General features: G+C 35.7%; 1 protein-coding gene across 1 annotated transcript in view; it reads right to left on the bottom strand.

Annotated features, from left to right (window-relative positions):
* The window catches only part of LOC111509476 (protein Wnt-11b-1), a 37,727-nt gene that overhangs the window by 3,373 nt on the left and 11,715 nt on the right, over positions 1–22,639 (bottom strand). Inside the window, exons 2-4 of the mRNA XM_074170962.1 lie at positions 13,361–13,644; positions 3,685–4,016; positions 1,535–1,830 (exon numbers count right to left, since the gene is read on the bottom strand). Of these exons, the coding sequence (XP_074027063.1) occupies positions 1,535–1,830; positions 3,685–4,016; positions 13,361–13,644 (912 nt within the window). The remainder of the gene's footprint in view (positions 1–1,534; positions 1,831–3,684; positions 4,017–13,360; positions 13,645–22,639) is intronic.

The following is a 22,639-nucleotide window of genomic DNA, read 5'->3' as shown; positions in this document are numbered from 1 at the left end:
AAACCCGTCGTTTAGCCTTTATAATCGATGAAAGAAACTTTTTAGCCAAACATCCCGACAGATAATATTTATCCAAACTGTATGTGAGGAATCCTTTATTCATACAAGCACTTTTGTAGAAACCTACAGCTTTAAGAGTAGTCCGACTCTGCCGCAATACCATCACTCCCAGAACTAAGTGTTTCTTAACAGTTTTATAGGGGTAACATAGTAGCTAAAATACGTTGAAATGCTTGTTACTGATACCAATTTATTTTATAGAACGACGCCATTTTAAATGATAGCGATCCGGGATACGGAAATTAGATGAGTTGAAAATATGAAATACTGCACGTATAGTGATATTTACAGCTGAAAAGTACATAAATATTATAACATTATATTATTCAGAATGAAGTGAGTTGAGTTTGTGACTAGAAAATTAATACGTTGACAGAGTGAATTTTTGTATAATTAATAATTTTACCGAAAACATTTATAAATGAGTGGCGTGCTTAAATTTTGCTAATAATAGGCTATATATTTGCCAATAAAATTTCATTTGCAGTAAAAATATCAATCTTTGAAACACAAACAATGTTTTTAACAGTTTTATGAGTGCAAAAGTGAAATTTAAAATGGCTTCAACCTTTCTAATTCTTAGTTTTCAGTTGGCGACATATCAATTATATTTTCCTCGTGTTCAATACAAAATTACTTCTTGCGTCTTCAAGAAAACATTTTTAACACTTTTTTATTTTATTGTTATCGTTTTCGGCTCTATTTTATTTCATAATGCCTACTTGGAACTACTAAAAAACTCTTATAAAACTATTTTCTGTTTATTTTATAGGTATCGCTTAAATATGTTGCAAAAGTGCAGTAAGGGAAGTCTTTACAAAACTACTTTTTAAGAATGTTAAACAAATTTTATAGTAACTGCCAAAATGTTTATAAAACTGTTTTGTAGTGTTTGTAAAAGGCCTTACAAAATATTGATAATAACTATAATGTTTTATGAAACGGTGCCAATTTCCTATTTATAGCAGTTTTATAAACACATTGAAAACATTTCTGAGAGAAATGTAGTTTTATAAATTGTTCCTCCGAAACGTTTCCGCAACTATTATAAAATACGAAATTGCTAGTTGGGTGAGAACGGTTGGTTATTTGAGATCGTAACCATTTCAGCCGCAAACTTGAACACTAAATCATGGTCGATTTTGTCAAAAGCTTGGCTAAAGTTGGTGTAAATACGGCATCTACTTGAGCTCTGCTATCTAGGTTCTGCAGTATGTATTCGTTATATTCAAATACATCTGTTTTGAAAGACCTTTTTTCATAAATCTATGTTGTTTTTATTTATAATAATAATGACATAACACAGATAATCGAATGTAATCGATTCAAACAACTTGGGTGAAATGGCTGGTTTTGAAATCGGTCCGTAATTCTGGCATATGAATGACTTATTGTGCTATAATTTCTGCATATAAATTGAAGTACACATCACAATGAAATTTTAAGTACTGAAAATAAAAACCTTCATTCTCACCTTCCAACAGTTCCGAAACTTCCCAACTTATCGTCCTTCGTACAATAATCCGGGGATTTTGATATGTATATCAAAGATTGCGACCTCGCATCTCTGTTCTTGAGTTTTTTCACGAGTCGTTCCGTGATGCTTCTCTCTACCATAGTCCTCGACAATTCTACAGCATTCGTATATTTTTTGAGCAATTTATGCCCGATTTCCGACATTGGCGGTAAGGCTTTCCAACAAGTTTTGATGTTGCACGAGCCAGATACTCCGTGACATTTGCATTGAGTACGTAGGCTATCGGCCATCACCTAGGAACATAAACAGTTAAGAATAAAAACCGTGTGTTACAACCTTCAGTGATGAATGACGGAGACATAACGTTGGACAGGTAGCCTATACTAATGCAAAGATTGCTAGAAGATGTTCATAGTCAGTGCCAGAGCAAAACTGTGATAGTCTCCTTCATAAGGAGAATAAACTTTTTGTTGGTATGAGGTTCTTCAATTGGCAGCGGAAGTGAACTATTTTGGATACTATCCTTGATAAAAAAAATCACTTGAAATACTTACTTAGAAGAGGCTGTACCCCAAGCCAGAATCCCCGTGGATAAATCGAAGGCTCTATGGAAATGCATTTTATATATATGATGATTGTCAGACCAATATTCATGTGCTTAGCAGTAGTCTAAAAGCTTCACAGCAAACAACTCTGGTGAATGTTTCTAATGCTAGGTTATCTCCGGTGTCATCTACAAAACACCATAAGGTCCACGGATAGCCTTCAAGACCTACTTCTTCTCTACATCTTTCTGAGGAGACAAGCTAAATAGATTACATACAGAATTGTGCCCGTTGCATTAAACAGTCAACTACAACCTACCTTAAGCAGCACCAATCCCAAGTAGAAAGAAATAGAGGAGAAATTATTGAGAGCAGATTGATTCACTGGAACAGAACAGTTTTGGCATGGCTTTGAGTTTCACCAAACGAATACTCAAAATCTGGATTGCACGAAGCAAATCGTCCGTGGCCAGTTCCAAGGCACTCAAAAATCCTTCCAAAAATGTCACCAAATCGTTGTTAGACTACATCAGGGATGACCTGATTTGTCCAACTGTTGTCATCATCGTCAAAATCATCATATGAAGAGATAAGGAAGATCTTGCGTTCCATCTATGATTGGAAGATGATGAAACAGCAGAGATTACTCTTTGTGCCTGCCCCATCTCTATCCGTAGCAGAGATGCTCTACATTCTATAAGTAGAAATTAGGACCATATACAAGCCAACCAATCAACCACGCAACATTATCAGATAGGCCAAGGATAAAAGAGAGCTTTTGACATACGCCGGTGTTTACAAAATTTTCTGTTCCTGTGTCTCAGTTTACATCGGAACTACTCAACGCAGTATCAACACCAGGATACAAGAACACAAGTGTAGCTGCAACCTCATTCCGCCAGAGAAAACCGCAATTGCAGAACATGTCCTGATAGAAACAGACCACATTATAAAATTCGACAATACAAATTCATCGCAGGACTTCATAGGGGGGCCATTGAGATATCTAAGCATATCCCAACAATTTCAACAGAAAAGAAAAAGCTATACGGGTCAAGAGACTGTGAAATTCATTACTCAAGAAGAACAGATATAGCCTAGAATATAACTCCGGTCGACATCCTGCCAGTAGCATACCTGTTAACAACGTGGATCTACCAGAAAAATTTAGTAACAGTGGGACCACCCAGCAGAAGTATAGACCCACCACCCCATCAGGAGTGAGCATTTGCATGGACATCCCGCCATCGCCCCACCATCAGCCCCACCACCATCTCCGTCATTACCACCACCCCCTGAAACTATAGATACGAGTGAACGCGTAGCTCGCCAGTCATTTGTTATCTTTGATTCGAAATATCATTTAGGAGATAGTGTGTATTAGGATTTTCGGGTCCAATTTTCAAAATTTTTCCTGAAATAAAATATGTGAATGCTCAATTTGAATTTCACTCGTAACTTCAGTCACATCTGCCACAATTACACAATCTATTCACAGCAGCCGTTCTCACAAATGCATTCAAAAACACAAATGACCTGAACTTTAAAAATCATTCGTTGAAGATATCTCACTAATGACAATAGTTGATAAAATCCACTTACCTTCCTCCCAACTTTATTATTATGCAGATTCACCGCTGCAACTTCATTCTTCAGTACTTCATCCTCCTCTCTGCTTCCTATCGCGTCGCTTCTTTTGTTTTTTCTATTTTCCAGAGCATATTTCTCCACGTTGTCGATGAACCTTTTAGCGAATTGTGCCCCCCACTTGACGTTGTCACCGCAGCCGCCCCATTGAAACTGCTCATTGGATGGGATGTTGGGTTTACTCGCACACGTGCAGTGGTAAAGAGATCCACTAGAACATGCACGTGCCATGGTGTATGTTAACGTCGCTGAACTTATGGCGTATACGTACGCCTGCTCTCTTGTGGCTGAAATGAAAAATTCTGATTTACGTACTTGTAATCAGGAGATTTAAGTAGTAGTTAATTGTTAGTGAATATTCCCCAATAAGCACTGCATTGGGCAGATGTGGATCCTAATGAAATTTTGAATACACATGTAGGAATATTAACTCATTAGACAATACTTTTTCATGACGTGGAAAATTTCATTGCAAGTCTATTGAATCCTCTAACTCTAATCTATTTTTTGATACTTTGTAATAGTATGACTTGTACATTTTTCATAGGCATGTTGCGTTTCTTCTGCCATCGTGTAATTATTCTGAGCTTATATCTGCTCTGTTGTAGCAGTTGGTACTCCTCCATCTGGTTCAGAGGCTTTATCTGATGATCAGTAATTTCTAGAAGCACCTCTTTCATTGCTGACACTCAGGAATCACCATGTCCAGGAACCCAATATAGGGTCTAAAGAATCTGTTCTGGCCCGCCAGTTTCTTTAGTAGGTTTATAGCTCACGTTTGCTATAATACACTGTGGTAAATGCTCATCTATTTCATTAGTGTCACTATGTCCGAAGAACATATAGTGTACATTGTCTTCTAGTCTGGTTCACATGTACTCGATTTAGCTCTTTTTGGTAACATTTTTCAGCCCTGTCCAAAAATTACGACCAAGGTATCATTCGATTCGTATTTTTGCCTAGAAAGTTTAAGGAAAGGTCCGAAAACGCGCCGATAAAAATTACAAAAGTTATAAACAATGAAGTGAAAAAAAAATGGGGTTTCAGTTTTTTCTTAATATCTCGGAAAATTTTCAAAATTTTGGAAATTTGAAAAAAGATTTGAAAAGATCAATGAATTTGCGTTAAAAAAGACCCGACTCTCGAAACTGTATCTCGATTATTTATAATTTTTACAGAGCCCTGAAAATAGAGCCAAAAGCGGGTAGTCTGGCTTCCGCGCGCCTTTCGTCATTCTGACATAAAAACAAAAAAAATTATTTAAACATATTAAATGTAAATATTAAGGAACGAAAAAATTCATGTAATGTTGAGATACATCAATAAACAATAATCCGCAGTCAAAAAATTTTTATCCCAATTTTAACGTTAATTATAAATTTGTTAATTATTAACTTTTTCTGAATTGAAAGTTAATATAAAAATCCCTATAATTATTAAACTAAAACCCTGGCGTTTTTTTCCTTTGGTGAAGTTATCCTTAATAGGCAAAAAAATAGATTACCGTTGCCAAAATAAAAAAATTGTCATTTCCTATTTTTTTATTAACAATTGAAAATTATAATTTTATAAAAAATACATTACAATTTTTTTAAAAATTTTTTATTGTTTCAATGTCTCATGAATAAAAACTAATTAGTAATATTTTTTTTAAATTTTTACAGCTATTAATAAATTTATTATAAACAAATACATTGTTTATAAGCAATTCGAAAATTTTTTTTGCATTATGTTAATGGAAAAAAATCATGATTTTTAGAAAAAAAATGGAACCGTTTTTTTTTAAATCATAAATTCTATTGATCTTCAAGGTTTTGAAGAAACCTATTATTTATTCTTTTTTTAATTTTATTTAAAATAAAAAATATAAAATATTTATTTCAATACTTTGTTCTATAATAAAAGTAACTATGTGTGTTTTTTTTAATTCATTCTATTTTTTATAAAATTTTTAATATTGTGATACCTTGATACTTGTCTTCTTCATTCGCTCCTTCGCTTTCATAATTATATAATTATAATAACTTTTAAACTATTGCAGTTATGACAAATAAGCTTCAAGTCTTTTCTGTTCATTATGAATTTATTAACAATTTCAGCCTTTTACTAAAGTTGTAGTCCTATTATTTATTTAATTATTGATCGTTATTTATTAAAAAAAGAAAAATTACAAGTTTTCAGGGAATATACTAAATCAAAAACATACTGAAAGTTATTTTTAAAATTTATTAAGTCATGTTTAGTACAGTTAAAAGTTTTTTTTATAATTTTTATTATTTTTTTTGTAATCTTTTAGATCGTTTTAGTGGCGGTGGCTCATCATCTGTGGTTTCTTCTGTATTTTCTTGTCGTGATGTTCCTTGAACTTCCTCCTCTTCGACTTCTTCAAGTATCGGTTCACAGTATTCTTGAACTCCTACTGGAAAATCTTGATAATCATCAAGGTCGTCTTCATTTCCATCGGGATTACTATCGATAGCATTTAATATACCGATCATGATATCAGTATCATCATTGTTTGTTTGAAGGTGATTGACAATGTTTCGTGATGAATTTCACTAGTTCGGACTTCCATTGTCTATTATATAAAATGATTTGAAATCCCTGAAACAAGTAAAAAAGTAAAAAAGAATAATTAAAAAAAAGAGAATAGTTGAAAAATAACAATTATATTAAGCAACAATAAACCTGAAATGAAATGATAGTAAAATAACCTACAAGTAAAAATATAATAATTGAATAAATAAAAATTAAAGGAATGCAAAAAAGAAAATAATAAAAAAAATAAAAAAGTGTAGAGATTCCAAGTCACGTTAGTTCACGACGTTTCGATTGTTGGTATCTACAATCGTCTTCGGGTGATGACTGGACTGATTCCTCCGAGAGATGACTATTTTATAGGTCGTTGAAATACTTTCACTTTCTCTACTTTCCATTTTCCGCTTCACTGATTTCGTGAGAGATGACCGATTTGGCGGGAGTTGGTCATTTCTCGTTTGATGATGGGTTTCCATATGTTTCGTATATCTACGCTGGCCTGGCTGAATACGTTGTTAGACAACATGTATGCGGCTTCCTTAAATTTTCTCCTGAACCAATGTTCCTCTCTGTGCAAGATCTCAGCTTGGGACCACTCGATGTTGTGTTGATGGGTCCAAACATGGTCTGCTATTCCTGATTTGCTGGTTTCTCCTCGCTGTGTGTGCTTCTATTTTTCGGACAAGGAAAGATCATGCCTAACACCGCACCACAGTAAGCCCCCTCACTTGTATGGTCTACCCAAAATCCACAAGAAGGACGTTCCGCTTAGACAGATCATCAGCTCCAGAGATTCGGCTACTCAAAACTTGTCTAGATTTTTTCTTCCCTTAATACAACCATTACAAGGGAAAACATCGTCTTTTGTGAAGAATTCAAGACATTTTGTCGAACTACTAGGGTCAATTGAAGTCACACAGGAAGATCAACTAATTAGTTTCGACGTGGAAAGCCTTTACACCAACGTTCCGGTCGAGGAAGCACTCCAAATCATACAGAGAAAGCTATCCGAAGACGGGAACCTGAAAGAGAGAACGAATCTACCTATAGAAGTAATTATGGAATTACTAGGATGCTGTGTGCGAAACTGTTATTTCCAACTGAAGGACGAATTCTTTACACAAGATGAGGGACTGCCAATGGGATCGCCACTTTCACCAGTCATAGCCAACATATATATGGAGTGGTTTGAAACTCTGGCCATTGAAGAAGCCCACAAGAAACCTCGAGTCTGGTTGAGATATGTTGACGACACCTTCATAATATGGAACCATGGGAATACTGAACTAGACGCCTTTCTGAAACACATCAACAGCGTGAGACCTTCCATCACTTTCACAATGGAGAAGGAAATCCACAATGAATTGCCATTCTTAGACGTTTTGGTGAAGAGGACCGACACTAAGTGGGAAACATCTGTATACCGAAAACCCACTCATACGGGACAGTATCTGAACCACGAATCCAACCACCATCAATCGACAAAAAGAGGAATCATCAAGACTCTATTAGACCGTGCTTTTGGGCTTTGTAATACAAAGGAAGGTCTCGAGAAGGAACTAGACATCATCAAAAGTGATCTTCAGCGGAATGGATACTCCAAAGCGATGGTAGAAAAGACTTTGGCCAAAAGACAGCAGGAGCCTCGCAAGGAAGAGAAGCCGTCACAACCAGTGCTTGCACTTCCCTACATCAGAGGATTATCGGAGAGGATAAGAAGAATTGGTTCCAAGTACAACATTAGAACCTGTTTCAGATCCGGTAACACTATCCGTAGCAGCCTCACGAAAACCAGGCCCCCAAACGCGGACTGCGATTCCAAGAATTGCATTTACCGGATACCCTGTGAGTGCGGAAAATCCTATATTGGTGAAACTAAGAGGCCATTGAATATTCGCATTGCCGAGCACAAGAAGCACACACAGCGAGGAGAAACCAGCAAATCAGGAATAGCAGACCATGTTTGGACCCATCAACACAACATCGAGTGGTCCCAAGCTGAGATCTTGCACAGAGAGGAACATTGGTTCAGGAGAAAATTTAAGGAAGCCGCATACATGTTGTCTAACAACGTATTCAGCCAGGCCAGCGTAGATATACGAAACATATGGAAACCCATCATCAAACGAGAAATGACCAACTCCCGCCAAATCGGTCATCTCTCACGAAATCAGTGAAGCGGAAAATGGAAAGTAGAGAAAGTGAAAGTATTTCAACGACCTATAAAATAGTCATCTCTCGGAGGAATCAGTCCAGTCATCACCCGAAGACGATTGTAGATACCAACAATCGAAACGTCGTGAACTAACGTGACTTGGAATCTCTACACTTTTTTATTTTTTTATTATTTTCTTTTTTGCATTCCTTTAATTTTTATTTATTCAATTATTATATTTTTACTTGTAGGTTATTTTACTATCATTTCATTTCAGGTTTATTGTTGCTTAATATAATTGTTATTTTTCAACTATTCTCTTTTTTTTAATTATTCTTTTTTACTTTTTTACTTGTTTCAGGGATTTCAAATCATTTTATATAATAGACAATGGAAGTCCGAACTAGTGAAAGTATCATCATTGTCATCATCAAGTGATGGCCTTGTACTGTTAGAACATGTTTCACCTTTACAATTTTTGCATAAAGATGAGCAAGGAAGCCCAGATTTTTTACATCTACATCGATTATTACACTCTTTTATGCAGGCACAATTAACCAGCTTAAGTAAGTCGTCAGGCGTCAGTTTTTCCGTTGTTTTTATCGGCAGGAACATTGTTCCAGATTTGATCCAACCCCAATTTTCCGGATTCAAATTATAATTACCAATCCAAAACTGAACTTGGTAATACGTCCTAAATGAGTGTAAATGTGTTGCTATTATTGTTGGAGGTAAAGTTGCTAAGTTGAACGCAGTCTTTGATTTCGCAATCTATTCACAGGCAATGAGACGATATCTGGTAAGGCCCAGGTACCATTCATTCTTCGGTACGTGTTGCATAACACCAATAGATCAGGTGCATCGGTTGCCTCTTACAACAGGCGAGAAATATTCAATTATTCAAAAATACAACTTTGAAAACACTAGTACCTACTTATTTTTGAGTTGTTGAATGACCCAGATGGCTATGGACAGTCCATAGTCAGCAAGACAATTGACGCATGAAATTAAGAGGATCTATCCAATGTGCAAAATGAATTACGCACCCATGATTATGGTTAAATAATAAACCGAAACGTCGGGTTGAATCAAAACATGTTTGACTGATATCTGACCCTCCCTCCTCCAATTTCATTCTTGAAATTTGAAATCTGGTACTTATAATATTATATAGATTGGTACTGAAGAGCCCTAAGGCAAGTGTCTTATGGCGAGACATCGATGTCTACCAATGAGGATGACAGTGTTCCATGTAAGTGAAATTTTTACCTTTCATTTAGTATACTATGTAGAAATCCTGTGAATGATATCTGATTCAATTCCATAACGAAAGTTTGGAATACAAACTGAGTAGAGAAAAGTGTTTTTTGTATAATTCAGTGTTCATATAAAAGTATTTGTTTCGAAAGTTTTTTTCTTTCGTGTAATTCAATATTTATATGAATGAAAGAAACTGTTTCAGGAGGGCTTTTTCTTCCAGTTTGTGTCTGAAAGTTGGTTTTCTGCATGATCTACAGATCTATATATAGAATTTCTTCTTTAAAATTGATTGCTTCTTTCTTTTCTTTGGAAGATTCCCACCTTTTTTTTGTATTGAGATGGAGTAGTAGAAAGTCAAAATCTTTTCTTTCTCAAAAATTGGTCACTCCTGAAATTATAACCCTTTCAATTTACTTCAATAAAGTACTGCATTTTTCTTCGCTTTCTACGGCCGATGTCTGGACTGAGCTAACTTTCGGTGCGAATTGGAACGAAGTTACTGAAATTGTCACACATTCGTCTTATTTCGACCTTCTTTACTCTTTTATAGTTTATAATTTCCTAGAGAATTATTCATTGTTGCTTCCAGTACATTTTCAACACGATTGTGTATCACACAGTATACTTCTTAAAAAATTGTATTGTTATGGAGTTAGAGGGGTATCTCTGTCACTCATAGGATCACACCTTTCAAATAGGTATCAGGCGGTTTCGTGTAATGGTGTTCCATCAAATTTTGAACCTGTTGAGCACGGTGTTCCACAAGGTTCAATACTTGGGCCCCTGCTCTTTGTTATTTATGTTGATGACATATGTATTTTCATGTCTCCCTATAAGTCCATTCCCTATGCAGATGACACAACTTTAATATATAGCGATCAATCATCATCTAACGTTCCACAAATGATGGAAGAAGTTGAAAATCACGCCAACACTTGGTTTCTAGCAAACAAATTGAAGTTGAATAGTGGCAAAACTCAAAATCTTGAGTTCACCACTGTAGGTTCAGCTAACAAAAGTGTAAAATTACTTGGCATTACTCTCGACAGTACTTTATCTTGGCATCAACATACAGATCTTCTCGCAAATAAACTATCTAGTGCAATATATATCCTTCGTCAACTGCAAAACATCACAAGTGGTGAGATCCTAAAAATGACGCTACTGGAAATCAGAAAAAATGATCAGTTGCTAGAGAAACAGTCTGACATACACCAACACTTCGCGAGAAATGCTAACAAAGTAATAATATGCCGTTATCGTTTGACCAGATCAAAAATGAATTCTTTTGATTACAATCTCTTCATCTCACTGCCAAATAACTTCAAAGAGCTTAGTATCACCAAATTCGAAAGAGCAATCAAGGAAATGCTACTCAACCAATGTTTTTACTCAGTCTCGGAATACTACGATCATTTTAGGACAATTCACGTCAGACATGTCTACTCGAGATGAAACATACCGGTATCGATTGTACTGTGGTAGTTTGTAAATACCCCTATTTATTTGTTTATATATGTACTTAGGCAACCATTGCTTTGCATAATATTTTTACATTTTTACAATTTACTTTTTTATTTTATATGTTTATTCAAGAAAGCCTATACACTCGACTTGCTAAAACATGAAAATGTAACGTAGTTAATAAACTATTCTATTCTATTCTATTTATGGTTTCCGCTGATTTTCAGGGTAGGTTTGCAACAATATGAAATTAAAAAAAATATGTCACCTCTGACTGGAAGGCAACTATATTGAATAACTAAATCAAATGTTATCAATTGTTTTTGACGTGAGGAAAGCCCTTGGCACCTGTCAAAATTTTCACAGTTCCGCCTATGATATTCTTCAGTGCATACATTACAAGAAGCATTAGAAATTCTGCACACGAACAGGACCTGATGAACTAACAGAAAGTCAATAAATGGACAACGGTATACGCGGAATAAATTTTTCGGTTTTTCTCTTTCGCTGAAAACACCCTAATCATCTTAGACAATATAGTTTCGCTGGCACATTACCGATGATTGAGTAAAAGAAAAATTCGAAACTTCACAGCGTACGTGTTTGGAAAAGCGAACATTTCCTTTGGCGGGTACGAATGAGAATGTTTTGTTTGATGGATCCGCCGGAAATTACTGCGATTTATTTCGTTGGAACTGGGGTTGATTTAATGGTATAAATTACATATGGTAGAGTATGCGGTAACGTAGTTTATAAAAAAGAGGCTTATTTAATGAGAAATGATTTGTATTTCTATAACAGGTCTCATTTTATGTAGAATGGAAACACACTAACAAGCGCTCAAAATATAATTCATGAATTACAATACTACATGGGTTGAAAAGTCTCGGGCCGAACACATAGATGTCGCTAGTTTTATTCTATTCACCGCTTTCTCAGTTAATAATAGGGGAGCCCAAGCGGGGATTTCGGGATTTACTAAAGCGGCAAATTAATATACAGGGGATACCTTGTACCCGGTTAAGTACCTCCACCAAATATGAGCCCCATATTTAAGGCCGCCTGTGAGTGATAAATGATCAGATTAGTAAAAAAAAAATTGATCATCAGAAATTCTCGAGCGCGTCAGATTAAGGTAGGGTGAGTTAATTACCTGCTAAAAAGTGTATATTCAAGTAATCTGACAATTTGAGACTGACGTAAAGGAAGGGGAGGGCAGCAAAGTTGTAAAAAAATAACGTCATTTCGACATTCTCGATATATATATCATTCAGGTACACATGGTATACATAAGACAGGTCAATATAAACAAAACATAAAAGCTGAAAAATCGAAGATAATTGTAGAAAAATATAAAATACATACAGCCACATTTATTTTAAAAGTAATATAACAAAAAAAACATAACTCACTTTTCTTCATGATTTAAAAATTCCCTAAGTGAATAAAAATTGTTTTCCAATAAAAATGTCTTCAATCGTTTTTTAAACTTTTTGTGATCGGGAATATCTTTAATTTTTCCTAGAAGGTGGTTGAAAGCCATTGCTCCGGCATATCTTGGCGATTTTTTGTATTCCGAAAGATTACATTTTCTAATGAATTTCTAATGAATTTCATGGTTTTTGTCCAGTGGGGTAATCGTGTATTTCGCGAGATCTAGTGAATGAAGACGAATTTGAGTGGATGTAAGACAGTAATTTATAAAGATAGATACCAAATACCGTCAGAATTTTATTTTTAAAGAAGACTTCTCTACATGATTCCTTGTATTTTAGATCGAAAATTAATCTTATTTAAAAGGATTTTATATTCGAAACTGTGCCTGAAATCCCATGTTGGCTCGAAGTCGAGCTGCTCCATAAAAACAATAGTTTATTTATAATTACGGTCGAGTAGCCAAACAGAGTGGTACAAATATGCCAATATATTATATAACACTTTCTTAGGCCCGGGACTTTCCAGTCCATGTGCACAATAGCCCGCTATACAATAGACCGAAAAAAACTTGAATAGCCATACACATGTTGCGTTTCTGTAAAACTGTTTAGTGGAAATCTCAAAAAAAGTGTTTCTTGAAAACGTTATGGGTTTTTATTTAAAAACGAATTACGAAATTTCAATTATGTAGATGTGGAATTCATAGGATAGATATTGTGATTCACCATATGATAATTTGATTTTCTGTTATGTACTATAGAAGTCATAGTATCTCACCTCTTGTTAAATCCGCAGACAAAAAAGGCGCGGTGACAATGGAAGAACAATTCCACCTTCTATTTTTGAAAACTTCTCTACACGTTTCCGCAGCCAAAATTGCTGCCGATTGGACATGCGGCATCGTTTCCATTGAGTTTCGACACAGTTTGGCTTGAATCCTCTCGAAGCCGTACCTCCTTCGGGCTATGGTGCAAGGAGATCTGACCCCGGATCGAATTCCTCTTCCGGGATTGTTGTTCAACGATGTGAGATTCCAGTGGAGGTGGGAATGTTGAAGAGACCTACACGAATTTAAAAAAGGGACATCAGAAAACTGTTTAACAATATCCAACAAAAACACTTATTTGACATATCAGAAGTGAGACGCTTGACACGTGTTCGCCAAGCTCGATGGTTTCATCAGGAGGTGATCTAGATTCTAGACCAGCGTTTCCCAAACTTTTTTGCCTGGGGACCCACCTTCATTGTGGATTTTTTTCGCGACCCACATATTAAATAATATTAAGTATAATTATTATTACTAATAATATTTTTATTATTATTATCGTGAAAATTCACTGTTGAGGAATATATCTTTAAAAGAAAATGGTAAAGATTATATAATTGAAGATAAAATACAGTACGAAAAAAGAATTTTGATTCAGAACCTCAAAACTAAACAATTACAAAAAATGAAAAAATGAGACTTATGTAACTAATGTGATTTGTGGAGCTGGTGCTTACGATTTACAAGAGAATCTGGGTTGAAAGATGAAAGTTTTAAGCGCAGGTCACTTTCCACACAAAGCATATGTCTATATTTTTTTAAATGTACCAAGTATTTGAATCCTTCGAAAAATAAAGCCAGAAAAAAATAAAAACCATTTTCCGAAATTTCCGTTTTTCCGGATATACTTGGAACTTCAGAATTTTCTCAACGGCATATTGTTAGTCAGGTAAATGCATAACTTTGCACCAATTTAACCATCTTCGTAACTCTTTGAAACACCCTGTATTATTGAATTCAGGAAAAATGATATTCCAAAACTATATCAACATACAATATTTGGTCACTGAGAAATTATACTCATTGCATTGCTTCAATAATTGCACATTTAATTCTATCCAGAAAGTGCAGTTCATATGATGACGCTAACTTGGTGGATGAAACGATTGTCAAGACGATGTTGCAGTTGTTTGGTAGCAGTGTCTGTACTTCGAAATGTTGCGTACTTAACGCAAATCTGAAAGATTCACGAAAATTTTTGCGATTTGGTGGCTTTTGCCAGAACGTCTGATTCAAAGTTTGGAGGTCACGGTGGATGGACATAATTCCATGAAATTGCCACGACGGTCCAACAGGTCAGCGGTTATATGACGATTCGGAATTTGCGGATATTGCTTTTCTCAAATCCAGTATTCGTCCATATCGATAGAGGAATGACTGCCTTGCTCTGATGAAGAGACGTACTGAACAAATTGAAACATATTCGATGAAAAAATGCCGCATATGCCCTACTTCAGAATTCAATTTTGAATGTAGATTTCTGAAGTATGTGACTGTATTTCACTAGTTCGGACTTCCATTGTCTACTATATAAAATGATTTGAAATCCCTGAAACAACTAAAAAAGAAGAATTGAAAATGAGTAGCTGAAAATAATAATTATATTAACCATAATAAACCTGAAATGAAATAATAGTAAAATAAAATACAAGTAAAAATAGAACAATTGAATACATAAAAATAAAGAAATGAAAAAAGAAAGAAAATAAAAATAAAGAATTGAAGAGATTCCAAGTCACGTTAGTTCACGACGTTTCGATTGTTAGTATCTACAATCGTCTTCGGGTGATGACTGGATTGATTCCTCCGAGAGATGACTATTTATAGGTCGTCCGAGTACTTTCACCTATCCCCGCTTTCCATTTTCCGCTTCACTGGTTACGTGGGAGATGACCGTTTTGGCGGGAGTTGGCCATTTTTCGTTCGATGATGGGTTTCCATCATGTTGCGTATTTCTACGCTGTCTTGGCTGAATACGTTGTTGGACAACATGTATGCGGCTTCCTGGAATTTTCTCCTAAACCAATGTTCCTCTCTGTGCAAGATCTCAGCTTGGGACCACTCGATGTTGTGTTGATGGGTCAAAACATGATCTGCTATTCTTGATTTGCTGGTTTCCCCTCGCTGTGTGTGTTTCTTGTGCTCGGCAATACGAACATTCAATGGCCTCTTAGTTTCACCAATATAGGATTTTCCGCACTCACAGGGTATCCGGTAAATGCAATTCTTGGAATCGCAGTCCGCGTTTGGTGGCCTGGTTTTCGTGATGCTGCTACATATAGTGTTACCGGATCTGAAGCAGGTTCTGATGTTGTACTTGGAACCAATTCTTCTTATCCTCTCCGATAATCCTCTGATGTAGGGAAGTGCAAGCACTGGTTGTGACGGCTTTCTACGCTGGCCAAGCCAGCGTAGAAATACGCAACATATGGAAACCCATCATCAAGCGAAAAATGGCCAACTCCCACCAAAACGGTCATCTCCCACGGAACCAGTGAAGAGGAAAATGGAAAGCGGAGATAAGTGAAAGTACTCGAACGACCTATAAATAGTCATCTCTTGGAGGAATCAGTCCAGTCATCACCCGAAGACGATTGTAGATATTAAGAATCGAAACGTCGTGAATTAACGTGACTTGGAATCTCTTCACTTCTTTATTTTTATTTTCTTTCTTTTTTCATTGCTTTATTTTTATTTATTCAATTGTTCTATTTTTACTTGTATTTTATTTCACTATTATTTCATTTCAGGTTTATTTTGGTTAATATAATCATTATTTTCAGCTACTCATTTTCAATTCTTCTTTTTTAGTTGATTCAGGGATTTCAAATCATTTTATATAGTAGACAATGGAAGTCCGAACTAGTGAAATTCATCATGAAACATTGTCAATCACCTTCAAACAAACGTATGTGACTGAATTTACCCAAGTCGGATCGTCTTTGATATATCACCAGAAAAGTTATAGTTAATATTTAAAATTATTTTGTCAGAGTTTAAATGTCACTATTTACAATTTTGGAAAGTAAAATGATTAAAAGAAAAGTTGGGAATATTTTTTTTTTCATAAAAAATTCAAGTTCTTTTATGTAGGTATATACTTATAAAGAAAAACATCAAACTTCTTTATTCCAAGACCAATGTCATTCCATCTCAGGTCGTGATACGTTGACCGAATATGATGAAGCCATACTTTCAGTTCTCCGATAAAAATATATAATATATATATATATATATATATATATATATATATATATATATATATATATATAAGGTTACCACAATCGATTTAGTTGAAAATGTTACAGAATGGAAAAAAGATGAGCAGCATTCAATACATTAAATCTTCGTTTTGTCTATGGTCTGACAACGAATTCCATCGAATAAACAGGCGTATCTCTCCATTGTACTTTGTCGTGATAACTTGAAGGTGGGGTGTGGAATGGTTTTTTTATTGTACATTTGTGTTTGAACTTCAATGCTATACCGCAGAGCTGGGTAGGTGTTAATTGTATGGATTTTTACGATTATTAAGAATTAGTCATAGGCGGGCAATGTTTTGATTCAACTCGTATAGAGGTGAGACTTCGAAGTAATTTTATTATCAACTAATAATCAACATATACGTAAGCTGAAAATAATACACAGAAAAGAATCAAAATATTGGCTGGTATCATTTTTTGCATATCTGTAAAGGTGTATTTGCTCCTAATAGGGATTTTTTTGGCTACTTGGAAGCCGTTTGATATGTCAATTTATTCCCAATTGATTAAGGACATCTTGTTGAAGCTACTTCTGTCAAATTAATTGTCATTTAAGATTTTTTAACTGCCGGCGGCCGTTTCAAAATTTTCATATACTTTTTGAAATCGCTCTTGGGTTATTTTCGGCAGTAAATCAATATTCACTGCACATATTTCTAAAGAAATTTGATTTTGTTCCTCAATTTTTTCAATGTCATCCATGGTCTCGAACACAAAAACTGACGTTGTTTATAATATTGTTGTGATATTTTTTGACTGTGTACAAATATATATTTAAAAAAAGGTATTTTATCTAATTCAACATCTCTTGAATACAAATCATGAAATTATAAAACAACAAAAATTCATTGGCGCTCCGGAGCGACTTTATTGATTCCAGTGGTGCATTTGCTCTTTCAACTGCAGGAAAACCCGGAAAAACCTGCAGCACCACATCATCTGAAGATCTTCATCTGCCAATGTCCTCTCTTTCATGAAATAAAATGTAGGGAGTCACCAGAGGCTCCAATATATTCAATACATCGCCAGAACACTTAGTGACACCACTATCGTCAAACTTAAACCAGTCCATTTCGTCTTTGATCAAGGCGTAATCCAACGCCAGAACCACAGTGAACAATGACTTCCTACATATTATAATAGTGGTCTGCTAGATTGAAATGTTCATCTATTTCGAACCTTCGTAAAAGTTTGGTGCTTCCGTCAGAGGTTGAGTCATGTTTGAAGATCATTAGTGTTGTTATTAGATTGACTTGTGCCTCAGCTATACTTGTTTTTTATAAGTCAGTTAGTTTGGCGCATGTTTGACAATAGGTACAGTCGATCATCACCTATTGAAAGTTCCATTTTCAGCTGATTTAACAATAAGCTTTGCACAGACTGGCTATTAGTCATATCAAGAAACGCTAGTTGAAGTTCCGGAAATTCACACACGTTTTTGCTGCCTCTTGAACATTTACTACAAAGTAAACAAGTGAAGACTTTTCCAGCAAAATATTTACAAATCCACAGAATCATTCAATCCAGAACGGTTAGGAGTATTGATTCTGCTATTTACTTTCTGACAAAGAATATTCAACAAGAACCCCAAGAATATCTAGTGGACTTCAAAGACTCCTGGAATGATACATTCTTACGAAACTGCAGCTGCATGAACAGGTGTTTGAGTTTGGTGAATAAGTAGGAAACATTCTCGTTCTCCTTCATCGTTGAAACCTCTTTCTTGAAATTCTTCGTCATGAGCAACACTTGTAAAATGCTATTCATGTATCAAGTGATGTTGTTGAGCTGTTCCATGACAACACGATGTTGGTATTTTTGTGTTGATAGGCAAATAACGGATTTGCTTGTTATAATCCTAGGCTGCGCCTCGAATTATAATATTCAACCTCATCCGTTATTTGCTACATATCGACCTTGTGACGTTAATAACTATAAACAGCATGTGAAAATAATAGAATTGTTTCATCAAAATGAGTGTTCTGTTCGGGCCACGTACCGCGCGAGTTGAGTAACTCTGAAGTCGAAAACCGTTTTTAAAAACAATTTTATTTTACTCAAAATTACAATACAAAATTTATAGAGACTTCTTATATTGAGATCTGCAATAGGAATGAATAGAAAGTTTTGAAAATAATCGTTTCTGGATCCAGGGTGAGATTCTGCAAGCACTGCGTTTCATTTTATAGTCTGTGAAATCTCTTCACATAACTCTTCTCTCTTCAGGAGGAAACAATACGGATAACGGGTTGTTTTCTTTAAGGACCTCTTGTCGGTTAGAGTTGCGATGGCCATTTTTCTTTTTCATCCAAAACCAAAGTATGGCTAGTCCGGTAAGGAGTAGAAGGCCTACAGTTAACTGCGGATATATTCCAAATTGCTGGGTGTAATAATTTGTTGAGTAGTTTAACTTCTTTTTGAAGTTTCCGTATAGATTGGAAATCAGATTCTTTTTGAGATCGTATGTTCGTATCCTACCGACTGCGCCAGTTAAGTAACTTTGCAGTAAAAAATCGTTTTTAAAAACAATTTTATTTTACTCAAAATTGCAATACGAAATTTAATAGAGATCTGTAATAAGAACGAACGAAAATTTTATGAAAATAATCGTTTCTGGATCCGGGGTGGGATTCTGCAAGCACTACATTTTCTTTGATGGTCTGCAACATTTCTTCACATAACTCGCGCTTCGCTGATTTTACGGTCGTCATAATTGTCCTACCAAGAGGACTATTCGGAATGTGGTGGATAAATCAAGGTCCACTGATTCAATTAACGATCGACCTACATCCGTACGTCAATGAAACGGAAGATCCGCCAAAAACATGTGTGAGAGTGTGTATGAGAATCCGAGGCAGTCAATTTCGGGTCGCTCACAAGAACTCGTCGTGGGTCATGACTTGGGCCTTCACCCGTACAAAATTCAACGGACCCAGGAACTGAAGGTAAACGATCATAGACAACGACGTGTGTCCGCTAAATGGGCTCTGGAGCAGTTGGCATCTTCCCTAATTTTCAGCGAAAAATCATCTTCACCGATGAGACCCAGTTCTGGATGAATGGATACGTGAACAAACAAAATTGTCGAATTTGAGACGATACCAATAAAACTGACATCCAGAAGCGTCCATTGCATTCACTGTTTGATGGCGTCATCATCGGTCTATATTTCTTCAAGAGGAAGATCTTGAAGATGATCACTTGGTGATCGAAACACGTATCAAGGTGTTAAAATAACGGTTTGGTGTTGGAGAAAAACTGCAGTAATATTAATTACTACACCAAAGATTCCAAACAGTGCATTGCAAAAAAATGAAGGAGCAATTTTTCACCGAGGTCTATGTAACAAAATCAACGTGTTAACATTTCCTTTATTTGCGTCTGTGGTATTAAGGTTTTTTTGTTTCTTCTAAGTGAGTGGACCGGAAGATGAGTATAGTTGATCATACATTTCGGACGTGAGAACTTATCTACATTCTATGTAACACCACTGGATGGAACTCTGAACGGCACTCTGTTATTTACAAGTAATATTTTCTTAACTTTCGAACAATGATGAGACAGGAAACTTAAGATATTCCACTAATATCTGTAAAGAGTGATTACCTATCATAAAATTATATCAACACGTTTTTTAAGATAATGTTCAAGCTATGTGAACACATATTTGACATTTTTGAGTTTTTATAGCAATTGACAGTGGCGTAGATGAATGAGAAGAACGCACTTATAACTGAAGCTGTCTTGTTCAATACGCATTTCGCAAACCAAGTTGGCATCATCAGGCGATTACTAAAAGGAGTTTTGAACTTTTTGAAAAAAATACTGGTTAACTCAGATGAATCTTCGTAATGAAGAAGCTAATGGTTCTCTTCCGTATGTTACACGCAGGTTTGAAGAACGGTTTTGTTGTGATTATTAAAATGAGCGGATTTGGTATTGTGGTTGACTCTTTGAACATCGATTATTTACCAAAATGTTGCGGTCAAACATGTTTGTTAAATATGTACTCCTAGAAAAACATTCACAAGTAGTTACATGAAGTGTAAGAAGATTTTATGTACTTTGAAGCCTCTTAGGCCTATGTTAAAGTCTCCTAACATAGAGCTTACATAATAATTTCGAATTTTTGGAGACGTTCCAAAACATTATCATTTCCTTCAATGTTATTTGGAAAGAATCTAAGATCTACGGATATCGAGGAGAAATTAATGATGAACATGAAACAAATTAAAAGTTATAGTTATAATAAATAATACCAGAGTTGCGACCTGTGTATTTTGGGGACCACTCCTACTTATCGTAAAATTGTATAATTCAAGAAGTGGTTTCATTCAAGTCTATTTTATGTTTATTGAAATTCCAACCTGAATTGGGCATTCATTTGATATGATTCAGTACTAAAAACTGAATACCTACCTATGTAAAATGAAAGACAGGTTCAAATTAATTCAATTATTTGTATTTATTGATTCATTGAAATTGGACGTTGGCAATAGCTTTTGCTAGGAACTGGACCAACTATAACGTGAAGAACTTATCACTAAGTCGTTCTTTTTTTGTCGAAATTGACCATTTGGACTAAAATGATTGGTGTTGTTTTTGTAATCTTTGACTTTAATCCTTTTTTTTGACGATACCAATCCACATGAGATCCAGGAGTGTCCAATGCATCCTGAAAAAGTCACTGTTTGGTGTAGATTTTGGGCTGGCGGTGTCATCGGTTCATATTTCTTTAAGAACGACGTTGGCGAGGCCATCACTGCCAACGGCGAGCAGTTTAGGTCGATAATTACCAACTTCTTTTGGCCTGAATTGGATGATCTAGACACCAACGGCATGTGGTTTCAACCGGACGTGCCATGCAGTTTGTGCCACATTGGATATTCTGCACGAGTGATTCAAGGGCATGGTCATCTCACGTGGATTGGACTCCATTAGACTATTTATTGTGGAGTTTTCTTAAATTATTCGAAGCCATTTTTAGCATTTTTACAATGCTATGTACAGTGTGTCTCACTTCTCATGGAAACACCCCCGTATCTTCTGTAATATTTGAGGTGGAACGAATAAACTCAATGCTCAAAATGCACCTACCACCTGAATGGGGTTGGCCAAAGTGATATACAGTGTCCGCCACTCGCGATGGAACATCCCATATTTATCCCACGTGGTTTCAACCGGACGTGCCATGCAGTTTGTGCCACATTGGATATTCTGCACGAGTGATTCAAGGGCATGGTCATCTCACGTGGATTGGACTCCATTAGACTATTTATTGTGGAGTTTTCTTAAATTATTCGAAGCCATTTTTAGCATTTTTACAATGCTATATACAGTGTGTCTCACTTCTCATGGAAACACCCCCGTATCTTCTGTAATATTTAAGGTGGAACGATGAAACTCTCCGGACTGATGGAAATGCTCAAAATGCACCTACCACCTGAATGGGGTTGGCCAAAGTGATATACAGTGTCCGCCACTCGCGATGGAACATCCCATTTTTACGGTAAAACATATTAGGGGGCAAAATAGGCTCAAAATTCCTTCAGATTCGTGATCAGGACTACCAAATTACTACGAATACACTTTTTTCCTGAAAGAAATTCAGTCCTGAAACATCCGAATTTGTCTCACTTCTTATGGAAACACCCCCGTATCTTCCGTAATATTCGAGGTGGAACGATGAAACTGGAACACAGAAACAATATCCAACACAAATACAGGAACAATAAACACAATGGGAACAAAAACACGGCAGAAACAACAGGAACAAAGGTGATTACAAAGAACAACAATAATAGAAACAACAAATGCAATGAAAACTGGTCTGGGGGTTAATACAACAAGATCTTTCAACAATATTGTCAGGTTGACAGTAAATATCACTGAGCAACTGTTTACCATGGTGATTTCAGGGCACCGCATGATTCAATGAAACTGATGTAATTCAAATGATTTCAGACA

Source organism: Leptinotarsa decemlineata, unplaced genomic scaffold (assembly GCF_025532065.1).
Source record: "Leptinotarsa decemlineata unplaced genomic scaffold, Ldec_3_MD MMD2_tig00000008_RagTag_RagTag, whole genome shotgun sequence".
Taxonomy (NCBI): domain Eukaryota; kingdom Metazoa; phylum Arthropoda; class Insecta; order Coleoptera; family Chrysomelidae; genus Leptinotarsa; species Leptinotarsa decemlineata.
The sequence above is the reverse complement of the archived record's forward strand: the minus strand, read 5'-3'. Positions and strand labels throughout refer to the sequence as shown.